At 50.7% G+C, this 17,340-nt stretch overlaps 1 protein-coding gene across 4 annotated transcripts in view; it reads left to right on the top strand.

Moving 5' to 3' along the window:
• The window catches only part of CUX2 (cut like homeobox 2), a 283,634-nt gene extending 267,199 nt beyond the window's left edge, over positions 1-16,435 (top strand). For 3 of the 4 annotated variants that reach the window (XM_049619320.1, XM_049619319.1, XM_049619318.1), the window contains exons 19-22: positions 6,536-6,805; positions 8,016-8,204; positions 9,388-9,661; positions 13,366-16,435. In XM_049619320.1, the coding sequence (XP_049475277.1) occupies positions 6,536-6,805; positions 8,016-8,204; positions 9,388-9,661; positions 13,366-14,167 (1,535 nt within the window). In that variant the 3' untranslated portion in view covers positions 14,168-16,435. The remainder of the gene's footprint in view (positions 1-6,535; positions 6,806-8,015; positions 8,205-9,387; positions 9,662-13,365) is intronic. The other variant, XM_049619321.1, reaches the window with a different exon arrangement.
• Positions 16,436-17,340: the final 905 nt, after the last annotated feature.

Genomic DNA, 17,340 nt, shown 5'->3' with positions numbered 1-17,340 from the left:
TTTTCGTCCTTCCTTCAACCAGAGGAATGACGTCTGCCGGTGGTTTTAAACTCTAGGTGGCGCCTAGGTGCCTACAGCAAGCGGAGACAATCTTTGGATGCAGAGCTGCCCTCCCATCCCCTGACCAGAATCACTGATTGATCTCTTTTTCCGAGCGATCCAGCATTCAGCCTCAGAATCCTTAGCGCAGACATTTGGGCTGTTGTCCATCCATTAATGATGCACAGGCAAGCTGGAGTCTGAACGTTGCCTGAGCGAGGAAACTGAGGCTCAGAGAGTTGCCCAAAGTCATAGAGCCAGAAACGGAAGGATGGAGTCAGGGGAGGGACTCTAGGAAGGCTAGGCTCCCTCTGCCAGGATGAGCAGTGGGCAGGCCAGTCAGTCCTGGTGAAGTGCAGGGATCAACAAGAATACTGCCATAACACCAGGCAACAAAATCATCCCAGGAGATGGGGTTTATTTTAGAAGTTCGTGTCCACAAGACAAGACTGCACATTGTTGGAGCATTGGCTACAAGCCTATAGATTAAAATATCAAAAAGAGGGGCACCTGGCTGACTGAGTCGGTAGAGCATGTGACTCTCGATCTCGGGGTCGTGAGTTCAAGCCCCATGCTGGGTGTAGAGCTTGCTTAAACAAAATGTTGGGGCACCTGAGTGGCTCAGTCGGTTAAGCGTCTGACTCTTGATTTTGGCTCAGGTCATGATCTCTTGGTTTGTGGGATTGAGCCCTGCATTGGGCTGCACACTGATAGCAGAGCCTGCTTGAGATTCTCTCTCCCTCTCTCTCTGCGCCTCTCCAACTGGCACATGCAATCTCTCTCTCACTCTCTATTAAAATAAGTAAACCTTTAAAAAAATTTTTTTAATGTCAAAAAGAGTCACCACTCACCAGCCTGGGGAGAGGGGTTCCACAGGGAAGGGGACCAGGAGGAGATCGGGAGGGGAGGGCTCTGGCTGGCTCTGTTACTTTTTTTTTTTTTTTTTTTTTTTTTTTTTTTTTTTTCAGAGAGAGAGAGAGAGCACAAGTGGTGGAGAAGGGCAAAAGGGAGAGAGAGAGAATCTTAAGCAGGCTCCATACTCAACACGGAGTCCAATGCAGGGCTCAATCCCATGACCCTGGGATCGTGACCTGAACCAAAATCAAGACTCAGGATGCTCAACCAACTGAGCCACCCAGGCATACCTGTTGCTTGCTCTTTGTCTTTAAAACAAACAGGGAGGGGAGCCTGGGTGGCTCATTCGGTTAAGCGTCCGACTTCAGTTCAGGTCATGATCTCACGGTTCATGGGTTCGAGCCCCACATCAGGCTCTGTGCTGAAAGTTCAGAGCCTGGAGCCTGCTCCAGATTCTGTGTCTCCCTCTCTCTCTGCCCTTCCCACCCCCTCAAAAATAAACATAAAAAAAGTTGGGGAGAGGGGCGCATGGGTGGCTCAGTTGGTTAAGCATTAGACTCTTGGTTTCGACTCAGGTCATGATCTCAGGGTTCGTGGGTTCAAGCCCCAGACTCTGTGCTGACGGCACACAGCCTGCTTGGGATTCGGTCTCCCTCTCTCTCTGCCGCTCCCCTGCTCGCTCTCTATCTCCCTCTTTCAAAAATAAACATTGAAATTTTTTTAAAAAAATGAAAAGAGGGAAATTTGAAGCAAATAACAGAGTGTTAACATCTATTTGGGTCATGGACCCAGGGAAGGGAAGGAGGATTTACATTTTCTTTTTTGTATATTTCTAGACTTTGAAATATTTTAGAATTAAAATTTTAATTGAAAATGCCTGCCCCACCAGGCTGTTTTAAGAAGCACTGCAACAGTTCTAATGACCGCTGCCGTTTGTCACACACACGGCTGAGCACTTGGTACTTTCATCTGTAATCCTCACGTCAGTCTTGACTGGAGGGACTGTTTGTCATTCCTGCTTTCCAGAAGAAGAAATGGAGGGTCTGAGTAGGACAGTGATTTGCCCAAGGTCACCCGCTGGGTAGTGGCAGAGCCAAGCTTAGAACGCAGGGCATTTAGCCATTAGGGTCCACAAGAGTGCCCACCCCATTTACCATAAATTTACCATTTGAACCCCTTTTAAAGTGTACAATTCAGTGGCATTTATTACATTCACAATTTTACACAACCACCACCTCTGCCTAGTTCCAGGACATTCTCATCACCCCCAAGAAGAACCCTGTGCCCATTAAGCAGTCATGCCCACTCACCCCTCCCCCAGGCCCTGCAACCACGAATCTGCTTCTGTCTGCATGGATTTGCCTCTTATCCATGGAATCGTACAATATGTGGCTTTTTGTGTCCGGCTTTCCCTTAGCATATGTTTCCAGGGTACATCCAGGCTGTAGCATGTGTCAGTACTTCATTCCTATTTATGGCCAAATGATATTTCCTTTAGACCACCTTTTGGCTACTGTGAATAATGCTGCCATGAACATCCATGTGCATGTTTTTGAACACCTGTTTCTGATTCCTTTCGCCGTATACCTCAGAGTGGACTTGCTGGGTCATGTGATTTTTTTTAACGTTTTTATTTCTTTTTGAGACAGAGAGAGACAGAGCATGAGCAGGGGAGGGGCAGAGAGAGAGGGAGACCCAGAATCCGAAGCAGGTTCCAGGCTCTGAGCTGTCAGCACAAAGCCCGACGCGGGGCTCGAACTCACGGACCGTGAGATCATGACCTGAGCTGAAGTCGGGCACTTAACCGACTGAGCCATCCAGGCGCCCCATATGATTATTTTTTTATAAAGTTTATCTATTTTGAGAGAGAGCGTGCACTCACATGCACGCATGGCAGAGAGAGAGGGAAAGAGAATCCCAAGCAGCCTTCGTGCTGTCAGTATAAAGCCCAGTGCGGGGCTCGAACTCATGAATGGTGAGATCATGACCTGAGCTGAAATCAAGAGTCGGACACTCAACCAACTAAGCCACCCAGGTGCCCTGGTTATATGATAATTCTATGTTTAACTCGCTGAGGAGCTTCCAACCTGTTTTCCATAGCGACTGCGCCATTTCACGTCCCGGCAGCAGTGTGGCGGGAGGGGTTCCTGTTTCTCCACCTCCTCACCAACACCTGCTATTCCCCCTCTTTGACTGTAGCCATCCCAGCGGGTGTGAATTGGTATCTCATTGCAGTTTGATCTGCATTTCCTCTATGTCTAATGGTTCTGGTTTTGAAAAATATCTTTGTTGTGTAGGATAGAATTAGGCAAGGACAATCAAGAAAGGTGTTCCTCGTGGAGGAAACAGGACAAGCAAAAGCTAGGAGGATCATTCACAGATTGGGAAGGGAGTGAGGCCCAGTGAGCGTGGCCACCCCTGTCCCTCCACAGACCAGGAGGCCAGGGCCCAGGTTCATGGAAGCAGAGTGTGAGCGGTAGCTGCTGGCTTGGTATGGTAGGGGGTGGCCGATCCAACCAAGGCCCCCACAGCCACCACCTGTCCACAACCTAGAGGCAGGAGAGGTATCCACTGCCCATAAGGCCCCACAGAGTCCAGCCATCGGGTTGAGTATGAACCTGTTCCGGCCCCCATTGTGTCCTTGGCCCGGCGACTTGAGGGTGAGCTGCTTGCCAAAGGCAGGTTCCAAAGCACGGCCTCCCTCACACCAGCTGCCTGCCACAAAACCTGCTTCAAATCACCAGCCCTTCAGCGAAGCCCACAGTGGTGGGCATGGGTACATGTGTCTGAGGCTTCTCAGAATTCTCTAGCAGTTGAGGAAGCCCTGTTCTCCCCACATCGTCTCCGACTTTTCTCCGAGTCTCTCCGTGTCATCTTTTCTCTCCCCTCTCCCTTACCTTTCTTGCTGCCTTTCTTACTGTCTCTTTGTCCCAGTCTCTCTCCCCTCATCGCCTTCTTTCTGTGTCCCTCTCTCCCACTCTATTCTGTGTCCTCCGTCACTCCATCCCTCCTTCCATCTCTCCCTCACTGTCTCTCTTCATCGTAACCAGTTGTCCCGTTTGCCCAGGGCATGGGACTTTCTGTACGACAACCAGGAAAGGCCTGGGCAGACAGACCAGGTGGTCACCTGCTCTCCCCACTCTGCCCCGCTCACATTCCTGTCCAGAGCCCCTGCTCAAGCCCCAGCCAACCTGACTGTCCGTGTCCAACCTCTCTGTGCTTTGTATTTAGTGTGTTCCTCCTGACAGAGTTGATTTCTGAATGTTTCAGTAATTTTGTCAGAAGCAATCCTTGAAGTCAGAGTAGTCAGAAGAGGCCAGCGTTCTGCCTGGAGGCTGGCTGGTTTCAGGCTCATCATCTGGGTTGCCCTCCGTCTCCTCATCCCGCTCCTTCTCTGGCTGGAAAGCTGGCCCTTTAGGTGGGGATGCAGGTTTTCCAAGAGGCAGATGCCTTCGAAGACCCTAGATTCTCCTCCAGCGGAGCCCAACCCCTCTCCCGTGGCAGCGAGGGAAGGACTCTTGAAACAGCCTCTTGCTTCCCCAGACTGGCCCTTCCCCACCAGCTTTGCCTCTCTGATGGTGACATTGATGGGGTGGGGGGAACGTGTTAGCTCCAGCATCACATGTTTGCCACCTGGATGACCAGGATCACCCCAATTTGGGGAGGCGGTGAGCAATAGTGTTCTCCTGACACCAGATACGGGCGGCCAGCCCCACAGGGCTGTGATGTCACCACTCAGAACTTGGAGGCTTCACTTTGCACCTTGCAGGGATAAGCAGAGGTCCTGACTCAAATTTATTCATTCAACAGGCTTCTGCCCAACAACACCTCCTTCTTCCCCAGGCTCCAGGACTCACCCACGACTTACCTGTGGTCCCTGCCTCCAGGGGCTTGTCATGGGTAAGAGGAGAGTGATTCAGGGACTGGGCTTTAGCAAGGTCATCCTACCCAACCTGTCTTCCACTTGGCTTTCTTAATATATATTCACACAAACATCTTTTGATAAATGAAAACTGTGGCTTATAAACTCACTTTTTAAATATGCCATTGTACTGTGGACATCCTTTCAGCTTTGTTGAGATGAACTTGACATATTAACATTGTGGGAGTTTAAATGATGATGATATGGTGATGATACGATATGCCTATGTATTGTAAAATGTTTGCCACAGTAAGACTAGTTACCACATCCTTCGCCTCACGTAATTACCATTTTGTTGTTACGTTGGGAATAGTAAAGTCCCTCTTTCATAGGCAGTGTCGAGTATAAAATGCTGGATTATTAACCAGTCACCACACTGTACATTAGATCCCCAGAACTTACTCATCTTATGTGGACATCTTTTCATTATGTTGTTTTATGTTCATTTGTTTATTTTGAGAGAAAGAGAGCACAAGCAGGGGAGGGGCAGAGAGAGGGAGAGAGAGGATCCCAAGCAGGCTCTGTGCTGCCAGCACAGAGCTCGATGCGGGGCTCGATCCCACAAACTGTGGGATCATGACCTGAGCCGAAATCAAGAGTCGGACGCTTAACCTACTGAGCCACCCAGGCGCCCCTCATTACGTTATTTTTAATTGCTTCGGGAAATGACCGTATTTTATTTTGCTGATCTCTGACGGTTGAGCTTAAAGGGGTTGCCAACTTATTTTTTTGTAACTTTTCATTTCCCAAGTAATTTCTAATTAACTGAAGAGTTGAAACAATAGAACAAGCTCTCTGTACCCCACACACAGGCTCACCAACCGCTAATTTTGCCACACATGCGCTCTTTCTCTCCCGACCACTTGAGGTATTAGTTGACAACATCATGTCCCTTTACCCCTAAATGCTTCAAAAAGTTTTTTCCCAAGAATGAGAAAGAAATGTGACAATGATACAATACTGTTAAGGTAGCCCACTATCTATATTCAGGTTTCTTTGGTTGTCCCTATAATATCCTTCACATAATTTTTTAAAGTAAATTATATGCCCAACATGGGGGCTTGAACACACAACCCCAAGATCGAGAGTCGCGTGCTCTACCGACCAAGCCAGCCCGGCACCCCATCCTTTATAAAATGTTGTTTCTCCCTGTCTAGGATCAGATCCAGGACTCCTTGTATTTAGTTGTCGTGTCTCTTTAGTCTCTCAATCTGAACAATTCTTCTGCCTCTCTTTGTTTCCCAATTTTGACATTTTTGAAGCCAGTCATTCTATAGACTGTCTCAGTTCAGCTTTGTCCGATGCTTCCTTGCGCGCTTTTAGGAGGAATATCACGGAACTGATGCTGTGTCCTTCTTCTCAGTACATGGCATCAGGAGGCATCAGTGTTAATTTGTCCTTTGATTGGCGATGTTAACTTTGATCATTTGGTTACGGTGATGTCTGCCAAGTATCTATACTGAAGAGTTAACTACTTTTCCTTTGTCGTCAATGAGTGTCTTATAGAGAAATACCTAGAGACCGTGTAAATACCCTACTCCTCATCAAATTTGTATTCACTAGTTTTTGCATCCAGGATGGTCCCTGCCTAAGATACTACTATTGTGGTTGCAAAATGGACTGTTGCCAACACTTGGCCCTAACAAACAAGCCATCCAAACCATATTTGTCTGTTCCAAATGGCAGTAACTGCCTTCTCTGTCTCTCTGTGGCCCACAGCCAGTCCCACGGAACCGAGGTCCTCGCCGTCCCCACCCCCTAGCCCCACGGAGCCGGAGAGGAGCTCCCAGGAGCCCTTGAGCCTGGCACTGGAGGGCAGCAAGGAGAACCAGCAGCCGGAGGGACGCTCCAGCTCCTCGCTGGGGGGGAAGGTGTACTCGGGCAGCCAGGCCACGGGGGGCATCCAGGAGATTGTGGCCATGTCCCCCGAGCTGGACACATACTCCATCACCAAGAGAGTCAAAGAGGTCCTCACAGACAACAATCTAGGTACAGCGTGGTGGGAATCAAGGATGCTGCCTCCTGCCTTGATTGGCTCTTATTTGCCTTAAGCAGAGTGTCCTCACTGAGATCCCAGGGCCCAGAGTCCAGCCTGCAGGTGCATCCAGGACTCTGACCTGGGTCGGGTCCCTAGAATGGGACAAAAGGGAGGTGAGGGCAGGTCTGATGTGACCTGAAATCCTCAGCCCACAGTTGACAGTGAGACTCTGGCACAATCCTGACCCAGTGCCGAGCCCCTTGCCCTCTGGGGATACAGGGGAGAAGCTGTCCTAGAACTCTTACATTCTTTGGATCACAAAATCCTCTGAGTCTCCAGTGCAGGTCATGCCCCTCTCCCAGAGGGGTGCACACGGACCCCAAATTTTTCACTGCAATTTCTATTATAAAAATAAGACATGTTCATCATTTTAAAATACCAAACAGTACGGGGGGGGGGGGGGGCTAAAAAGTAAATAAAATTCCCCCAACCTCCCAATCATCCTCCACAGTTCTTATATCTTTGATACTTTCTGAAAACCTGCAAGAATATATGTATACCTTATTTCTTCATTTTTTTCCCCATGTAGCCGAATTTATATACGCACTGTCCTAGAATGTGCTTTTTAGAAATGAACACTGTTTTGTGGACGCCCTTCCACATTAGAATGATCAGACCCCCTGCAATCTTTTTCCCTGTTGCAGACTGTTTCAGGCCAGGGATGTCCCACATTTTTTACCCAATTGATGGGCATCTTGGTTATCTCCAGTGCCTTTGAAACTGCATCCGTGTGCATCTTTGTGCCTTTGAGCAAGTACAACTGGTGAATAGATCCCATTGGAATCAATCGATCCCGGCAGTGGAATTGCTGGATCAGAGAATATGCACATTGAAATTTTGATAGAATCTGTCAAATTGCTCTCTAATGGGGTGATACTAATTTGTATGCATGAAGTTTTCAGACACGTTCAGGGAAGCTCCTACGAGGAAAGAAGGCCTAAATTATGAAAGCGTTTTTGTGGGTAGCTGTCGGGTCCCCTAACCCCAACCCCCTTTTTACAGAAAAGTCCCCTCCAGATTCACACCTGGTGTGGGTTCCCCGGTGTGTATGGTCCTTCCTTCCGAGTTAGTGGAGACATCCCCGGGTTCTCCTCTTTTTCTTGTCTCTTGAGAGCACTCTTCCCAGCCTGGGGGTAACAGGTTGCCCTCCCCTGTCCCTAGGGCAGCGGCTGTTTGGGGAGAGCATCCTGGGACTGACGCAGGGCTCCGTGTCTGACCTGCTGTCCCGGCCCAAACCCTGGCACAAGCTGAGCCTGAAGGGACGGGAGCCCTTTGTGCGCATGCAGCTGTGGCTCAGTGACCCCCATAATGTGGAGAAGCTGAGGGACATGAAGAAGCTGGAGAAGAAAGGTGAGCACTGGGTATTCCGGGTGTGACTACGGGCTTTCCCTTTGGAACCGTACGTAGTTGTAACACATACACCCAGGGCCCCACCGATCCCACCTCAGCCTGGTGCGGGCTGCAAAAAACAAAACAAAACAAAACAAAAACATAGCAATCCCCCAGAATATAATTGAAAGCAATTAAAACATTTACTATATTTCCCGTGAAAATCCCCATACCTCCCCTCTCCCAGCATCCTTCCATACACCCAGAGCCGCTTCAAAGTCTTTGCCGGTCCCAACTGCATATTCCCCAGAATGCTCTCTCTCTCTCTCTCGCTCTCTCTCTCTCTCTCTCTCTCTCTCTCTCTGATCCCTCTTTGCCTATTACCCAGATTCTGAACAACAAAGCACAACATTGGTCCAGCAAACAGGAGTCCTCCCTTGTGGGTGTGGAGGCGATTGCAGATTCTCACATTATATCCCTGAAAACATGAGCTGGCATTGAGCACCTGCCGCGTGCCCACCCAATCTCATGCTGTGCTGAAGGGATTCTAAAAAGCTCAAGGTTGGGAGATGAGATGCAAGGAACTGAAAAGTTGTCACCCAGGGCACCAAGGGCCCAGGGCCAAGCCAGGCTGTGAGGGGCACACGAGCTGTTGGCATCTGTCAACTTTGCAGTTGAGAGCTTGGCCTGCCACTTCCTGGCTGTGTGACGTTGGGCAAGTTAACCCCTCTCTCTGTGCCTCATTCGCCTTCATCTGAAAAATATAAAAGTCTCATTGCGGTGAGGATTAAAGTACATCCTCCATTCTGAAGTAGGCTTCGTTTTCTCCCCTACATTTTGACAATTTGAGGGTGCGACGTGCAATTACGGGGATGGTTTACATTAATGTCCTTCCCCGGCCCCCAAGACTGCAGTGACATTTCAGTGACGCTTCTGTCAAGAGGACGCTGAGTAGCACCGGTTTTGAGCACTTCCTGGGAGGGCCCTGCTAAGCCCTCTGCATGCTCGACACCTGGGTGCTAACGGCCAGACTGAGAGGCAGGTGTGGGGCCGGAAGGACGTGGAAGCAGAGGGAGGAGGGGGAAGAGGATGAGAGTGGCAGCGGGCCCAGCCGCCCCCTCCCCGCGCCCCCGTGTGCTTGCTGCCCCTGGGGGCTGGGCCTCGGGTCAGCCCCCCTCAGTGCTTCCTCCCCCGCCTGCCCCAGCCTACCTCAAGCGCAGGTACGGCCTCATCAGCACCGGCTCGGACAGCGAGTCTCCAGCCACCCGCTCCGAGTGCCCCAGCCCCTGCCTGCAGCCCCAGGACCTGAGCCTCCTGCAAATCAAGAAGCCCCGAGTGGTGCTGGCGCCCGAGGAGAAGGAGGCGCTGAAGAAGGCCTACCAGCTGGAGCCCTACCCCTCCCAGCAGACCATCGAGCTCCTCTCCTTCCAGCTCAACCTCAAGACCAACACCGTCATCAACTGGTTCCACAACTACAGGTGCGGTACTGGGGCGTGCCCACCGGGAGGGTGGCCCCATGCCAGGGCTGGGGGAGCCCAGCTGGGCCTCTGAGAGGCGGGGAGGCCGTATGACCTAGGTGTTTAGATGCAGATCCAGGCAAACCTGGGTGCAAATCCCACCTCCACCATTTCCAGCTGTGAGAACCTGAGCAAATCACTTCACCTCCCTGAGTCTCGGTCTCCTGACCTATAAAATGGGAACCGTACTGGGATCTGCTTCCTAGAGTTGTCCTGAGGATTCAGTGGGCTCCCGTATTTACACAAAATACTGGCCACGTGGTGTGGGGCAGGTGATGACATTGTTGTCACTGCCTTAATTACTCATCCGGTTTGCTCTGTGTCTGCCTCTGTGAAGGGACAAGGAATGGCATTTGGGGCACGAGCCTGAGGAGCCCTACCAGCCCACTGAGACTCGTGTCGGGGCCCTGATCGGGGGCTCTTGGCCTCTCTCCCCCCAAGGCCAGAGGAACCTCTCTGGCAGCCCCTTAGCCTCCACCCTCCTGGGGGAGTGAGTGATTGCTGCTTCTGTGGCTGCCTCCCACTCACCAGTCTCTAGTCTTGGGAGTCCCTGGCCTGCAGTGGTGGCTGGGCCTCCTGGGAGTTCAGTCCCAGGGCCGGCTGGGGGCATTGACTGGATTCAGCGGTACCTGAGGAGACTGCAGAGGGGTTTCCTGAGTTCAGGGGAGAGCGCTGCGGAGAAGGCTTGGTGGAATTCTAGGGACCATCTTTGGGCCCCCTCCTCCCACCAAGCCTGAGCAGGAAAGGTCTCTGGTGTCCGTGTTGTGCCAGACAGGAGAGTCTACCAGTGTATTCCAGGGGCAGAGAGAAGGTGTGTTGCTCCCTAAGGAAGAAGAGGAAGGAGGAGCTTAGAAAGGTGAAACATTTGAAATCTCTGTCCACAGCCCCGGCACAGGCATCACACAGACCTGAGTTTAGTCCCACCTTGGCCGTGTGCTCTTGGGCAAGTCACTCTATTTCTCTGAGTCTCATCCCTATTTTACAGATAAGGAACCTAATACTCACCCCACAATGCTGAATCAAGGATCAAATGAAAAACTTGAGGCATAAATATGGTGTTAAATATTACTGCTTATGCTCTGGCTCAGACTTGGGGCCTTCCAAACAGCAAATGACATAGGTCCTTAAATCCTTATATCCCCTTTCCCTTCCTGGGGGATATGGGGATGTCCTCTCCCCTCTTGTTCCCCACAGGAACTGAGCACTCCACTTTTATCTAACATATTCATTCAACAAATAGTTAGCAATGTAAGCACAGTGATCCAGGATCTGGAGATACAGGGGTTCAAAGCCAATATCCCTGGCCTTATAGAGCTTAAAATTATGAACCAGACAGTGTTACTACAGTTTAATTGCTATAAAACAGGAAAGAATAAGGGGCTAAGGAAAAAGAGAATTCCGTCCGGGGAAGACTTCCCAGAAGAGGTGGCATTTGAGCTGGGTTTTGAAGGATGACAAGGAATTTGCACCAAGAAGCAGAGAGAATTACACTCCCAAAAGAAACTGCTCTCAAAGAGTTATAGAAGAATATATTGTTTCATTCGGTAAATGTTTATTGAGCACCTACTCTGTACCAGGCACTGAAGAAAACAAGACAGAGTCCTTGCCCTTAGCATCTCTTACAGACCAGCAGGGAAGGTCACTATTAAATGAGCACTCATATTAATGTATCATTACAAACTGCAGTGAACTCTGGGAAAGGTGAACAACAGGATATTTTGAGAATAAATTACCAGGGAGACCCTGCTATAGATTTAAGAGTCAGGAATTAAAAAAAACCGTTCTGCCAGGGGTCCTTGTGCGGGGGGGGGCACCCGGATGGCTCAGTTGGTTGAGCTTCCGCATTCAGCTCAGGTCATTATCTCGCAGTCTGTGAGTTCGAGCCCCGCTTCGGGCTCTGTGCTGACAGCTTGGAGCCTGGAGCCTGCTTCAGGTTATGTATCTCCCTCCCTCTCTACCCCTCCCCCACTCGCCCTCTGTCTCTCTCAAAAATAAACGTTAAAAAAATTTTTTTTAAAGCAATTAAAAAAAATAGAAGAAAGAAAAAGAAAAAAGACTAGTTTATACTATGGTGTGAATGACTATTCTCCTCACATTTATATTTGATCTACAGTTTGGAAGTTCTAATGATGGGACTTCAGGCACTGAGCCATTCTAACCCCCATCCGATCAATCCCACCTCAGTGGAAACCACTAGGGCTCTCCCTGGTCCCAGCAGCTATTCCTTCTAGAGGAGACTGAGGGTGAAGGTAGAGTCCCTTGAAAGGTGGGCAAGGCCACCTTTGTGGAGAGACTGGGGACTGAAGCAAATGACCCCTCACAGTCCTTCTAGACCCAGGATCCTGGGATGGCACTCCATCCCCAACCTGGGCAGGGAGGCAGGGAGGCAGGAGAGTATACCCAGATAACTGGGTTCCCGGCCCAAATGCTCACTCTGTGAGCATGTGCCTCTCTGAGCCTTGTCTCCTGTATCTATAGGAATGAGACTAGTATCTCTCTCATGAGGTTATTATGAAAAATAAATGAAATAATCTGCAAACAGTGTTTGGCCTGGTGCCTGGTACATGATAAGCACCCATTATTATGATGTTTATAATTACAATTTAAATTGTTAGTATTATATATCAGTAACATGTAGTTTAATATAAATGGGCAGAGGGCCACAGCATTGAAGGTGCTGAGGAAGCCCTTTTGCTCTATGACCTTGGACAAGACGTTCGACCTCTCTGACCCTCATTTGTCTTTAGGAAGATAATTGCTGGGGTTAGCCCCAGTCCAGGCTCTTCTTGCTCTCCAACACGTGTCAGACCAAGTTTCCCTCTGACAGCAGGGAAGCGGTTGAAGCAGGGAGAGAGAGAGTGAGCTCTGGACTGGAATTTGGGCTACCCAGGTTCTGGTCCTAGCTCTGCCGTGCGCACCGGGGTGGTCCAGACAAGTCACTCTCCACACTTCCCCTTCTGGGCTGACGTCTAAGAGTCCCTCCAGGAAGGAAGCAGAGAGTTGGGGCCACAAACTAGATCTGGGTTTGGCTTCAAGAAATACTCTAGACTGGTGCCGTCCAGAAGAAATATAATGCGAGCCACATGGCATTTAAAGTTTTCTGGGAGCCACATTAAAAAAATAAAAAGAAACACACGAAATGTAATTTGTTTTATTTAGCCTAAATAACCATTGCAATGTGCAGTTAACATAAAAACGTAATTCATGAGACCTTCTACTTTTTTCGTAGGAAGCCTTCAAAATCCAGTATGTATTTTCCCCCTTAGAGCACATCTCAGTTCAGACTAGCCACGTTTCAAATGCTCAAGAGCCACGTGTGGCCAGTGGCTACTGTACTGGGCAGCACAGGTCTAGGTCATGAGCTTTGGGATCCAGCAGTCCTGAGTTCAAGCCCTGGCTCTGCTCCTTACTGGCCGTGTGACCCGGAGCAGGTCGCTCAACATCTCGGAGGCTTGTTTCCTCCTCCGCCAAGTAGGAATAATAATAGCACCCGCTAGTAAGGTTGTTGACGGGGCTCACTCAGATGCCGCCTGCCTGCGAAGAAGCTTGGTGCTTAGTGAGCCCCTGGGGAAGTGGGTGGGGACAAAACGCCACTTGTCGGGATCGAATCTAGGGTTAGCCAGGTCCCCCGTCCAGCCCTTCGCTCACCGCCATCTCTGCCCCAGGTCCCGGATGCGCCGGGAGATGTTGGTGGAGGGGACCCAAGACGAACCAGACCTCGACCCCAGTGGGGGTCCCGGCGTCCTGCCACCGGGCCACTCCCGCCCAGACCCCACCCCACGGAGCCCTGACTCTGAGGCTGAGGACCAGAAGCCTCCTGTGAAGGAGCTGGAGCCTCGGGAGGGCTCTGAGGAGCGCGTCCTACCCCCGACCACCCAGGACAAGGCCCACGTGAGGATTAAGCAGGAACAGACTGAGGAGGACGCAGAGGAAGAGGCGGGAAGCCAGCTCCGGGACCCAGGGGAGCCGGACGAAGGCCGAGGTTCCCCCAAAGAGGCGCATCCCGACCATCCGGGTAATGACAGACTCCCGAAAGTGGCCCCAGGGCTCCTCCTTCCAGGCGGGACCACTCCAGACTGCCCCTCACTGCAGCCCCCCCAGGAGAGCGAGGGTGGGGAGCGGCTACACCCGGACCCTCTGAGTTTTAAGTCGGTCTCCGAGTCCTCGCGCTGCAGCCTGGAGGTGTCGCTGAACTCACCCTCAGCCGCCTCCTCACCGGGCCTCATGATGTCTGTGTCACCTGTCCCCTCCTCCTCAGCCCCCATCTCCCCATCCCCACCCGGCGCCCCTCCCGCCAAAGTGCCGAGCGCCAGCCCCACTGCCGACACGGCTGGGGCCCTGCACCCCAGCGCCAAGGTGAACCCCAACTTGCAGCGGCGACACGAGAAGATGGCCAACCTGAACAGCATCATCTACCGGCTAGAGAGGGCCGCCAATCGGGAGGAGGCCTTGGAGTGGGAGTTCTGAAGGCGGCCGGGCGCACGAGGGCAGGGGGCACACGGGGGGCCGCCCTTCCCTCTCTCACTTGCCCTGCCAGGCCGGGTGGGGGAAGGAAGGGAGGAGCTCGACCATCAAAATGTGGGCAGCAGTGTGATGCAGTTTACGTTTTCTGTCGTAACCCTAGTTCTAGGACGCGGCGCAGGAGCGGGTGGGGCGTGTGCCACCACCGCCTCTCCTTGGCACCCGCCGCCCCGTGGAGCGCCCCCTTCTCCACCCTGGCCTCTCTGCGGGAGGCACAAGCGATGTGGCACCACATTCTCACCTGGAAACTCCAAACTCTTTTAGAAAAATAAATATTTATAGACCTCTTTTAGATATTTTAATAAAGGATCCTTTGGAATTTATTCCCAGCCAATGCTGTTTTGATATTACAGAGAGTTATAAAATCAGGATGCGGTCACAACTGTTGCGAAGTATACACCGAAGTTGTGTCGTTTTTGCCACTAGATGAGATTAAAAGAAGACAATTGTTCAAAGCCATCACAAAACGCTCTAAGACTGACCAAAATTTAGATGACCCTTGAACTGCGGTCTTTTGCCACATCTGTCTGTGAGACACAGCACTCTGCTGCTGCCCTTCCAGAAACCGTGCTGAAAAGACAAAGTCCAAAAGACTCTAAATGAAAACCTCAATGCCGTTGAGGACGTGTTTCATTCTGGTGGTCTGTTTTGCAACCTTGATAACACAGAACGTCCCGTGCCGTTGTAAGTGTTGTAGAGATGTGGGCTGTGGCCGGCCGTCCTACCCGAGACGCGACCTGGCACAAAACAAACTGCTTCTCCTCCCTCCAGTCCGAAGCCTGTGGGCCATGGAGGTCGGACACCCAGCCTGTCCATCTGTAGACGAGATGTGTTTCTGGATCCTTTGGAAAGCTGGGCGTGGGGTCAGGTGATTGGAGGGCAGCATTTGAGCCAGAGTGACCCTGTTCCCCAACCTGAATCGTGGCCACGGCACAGGAAGTTTCCCCACTGGCTTTCCAGAGCAGGACTGTGGCCACCATCTCTCCCTCCCTGTGTTTTAAGAAAATAATAGCGATGGTCGTCCCACGAGCACCCGGCACCAAAAAGTAGATTCATCTATCTAGAGACCCCAGCCCTCCTTCTTGCCATCTTCTCTCTCAAGTTGACCCAGGTGCTGTTTCTGGAAGGCATCTGCAACTCCCAAGTCCAGAACAAAGCGAGAAGGTTGAGTTCATGGCATGGCCACCATACCCCAGCCTCTAAGTCTACCCTCCTGCCTCCCAGCGCACGACCTTTTGGGGAGCAAAGACTCCATCCCCCCAACTCAGAGAAGCCCTTCCTCTAGCATCTTCGTCGTCAGGGTCTCTGGCAGGAGAGTTCCCAGTTTGGATGGAACCGCCATCATGTTGGTTTTCGACTCTCTCCCTCTCTCTCTCTCTCTCTCTCTCTCTCTCTCTGTCTCTCTCCCGTTTTTATTTCTTTTCCTTTTTCAAACTCTCTGTGGGAAGGCTGAGTTGGTTGACTCCCCAGCTGAATCCAGAATGACGATGAAAAGGTGGCCATAATCGGTACCAATCCAATGCCAGGGGGAGACGGCTGGTGGGTCTCAAGGATGCAGCAAGCATTTCGAAACGAGGCCAGTAAAACCCAGTGATCAGAAGGGGACAATTGAGGGCTGTTCCAGAAATCTCAACTCTCATGCACCCAGCCCAGGCTGCAGTCTCCACACCAATCAGTGAAGAACAACGCAAACCCTGCAGGAAAACGTCCTTTTCCATACACCCAGGCTATGCATTGAAGAGTTTTCCACTGTATACATTTTTATCCAGAGGAAGGTATTTTTATATTTTGACAATAGGAAACAGTGACCAATTTTCAGAGTAATCAAATCTGGAACAAACGAAACGTCTCCTTTTAGCCACCGCCGCCCTGTCACAAGACAACCGTGAGGGAAACACACCGCTTTCTACTGTCGAAACCCATCCAACATTGAAACCCAGGCTCACCCGTAGACTACAGATCTTAGAGGACTAAATCTGGCTTTTGTGTGACGGGATTTGATTAAGCACTTAGGATAGTCTTTTGAACACAGAAATCCTGTTGTACTTAAAGCTAGCAGACCCATGAACAACTTTGTCAGGTTCACGTCCTATAACGGTAAAAACAAAACAAAAACCCACAAAACCGTTTCTATGAGAGATTGATGAACTTTGTTTAAAATTTTAAAAACACGTTCTGTAAACGCGTCGCTCAATACAGAATTGTATAATAATGTCTGGGTGTCCTGCTTGCTTTGTTCTGCAGCTGGGGAGGCAAATTGGGGGTCCAGTCTGGCCCTCAGAGGCATTTTACAAAACGGTATTTTTTAAAACTGACCTTTTAATTGGTTTGCCACCATTAAAATATGGGGGAATGTCACATAAAAATCGCAATTACCAGCTTCTCTTGGAAACTGTAGACCTGTCTGGCCACGCTGGACCAAAGTTCCAGTGTGACCGCAGCTAGCTGAGGAGCAGATCCCCCCTTTAGACAGGACATTTGCCTGTGAACTGCGTCAGCCCTCACCTGTGCCACCTGCCTGGGTCCTATGGACATCTCTGTTGGTGATTGTGCTACGGGCTCCAGCAAAGGGAAATGGAAGGATTGGAATCCATTTTTCTCCTCAGTGCGGCAGGGTGGAATCAAGTTAAACTCTGGGGCCGAGATCATGCCCTGCCCCTGGATCAATGGCCACAGGTCATGGCCCTACGACCAACCAGTTTACAAGCTGTGCCCACCTCAATGGAGTGAGTAGCAGGTGCCCCCCGCTTCCTGATAGGAAAATGCCGAGAGGAGCTTCCTAGTAACCAACACAGCATCGCCCCTATCCAAGCTGTATAACTAGGGCCTTGGTTTCCCCTTCTATGAAAATGGAATATCACAGCAGCAAGCTCAGAAGGTGATTATGAAGAATAATCATGCCTGTAAAATATGTAAGACTATGTGGCACGTAGGGCTCAATATTACTTACTGTTATCATGATCAGGGAGGGGTTGCGTTCTTTCAACCTATGATAGTGAATCTGTGCATCAGGCTGCAGGAGGTTTGTTTCTTGACCAGTAGCTTCAAGAGAGTCCCTGAAGTGGCATTACTCACCCATGAGCCAAGGCCACCTGGTGTCCCAAGACAGATCTTTGCTC

Source organism: Panthera uncia (assembly GCF_023721935.1).
Source record: "Panthera uncia isolate 11264 chromosome D3 unlocalized genomic scaffold, Puncia_PCG_1.0 HiC_scaffold_8, whole genome shotgun sequence".
Classification (NCBI taxonomy): domain Eukaryota; kingdom Metazoa; phylum Chordata; class Mammalia; order Carnivora; family Felidae; genus Panthera; species Panthera uncia.
This window is presented reverse-complemented; position numbering and strand designations above follow the sequence as displayed.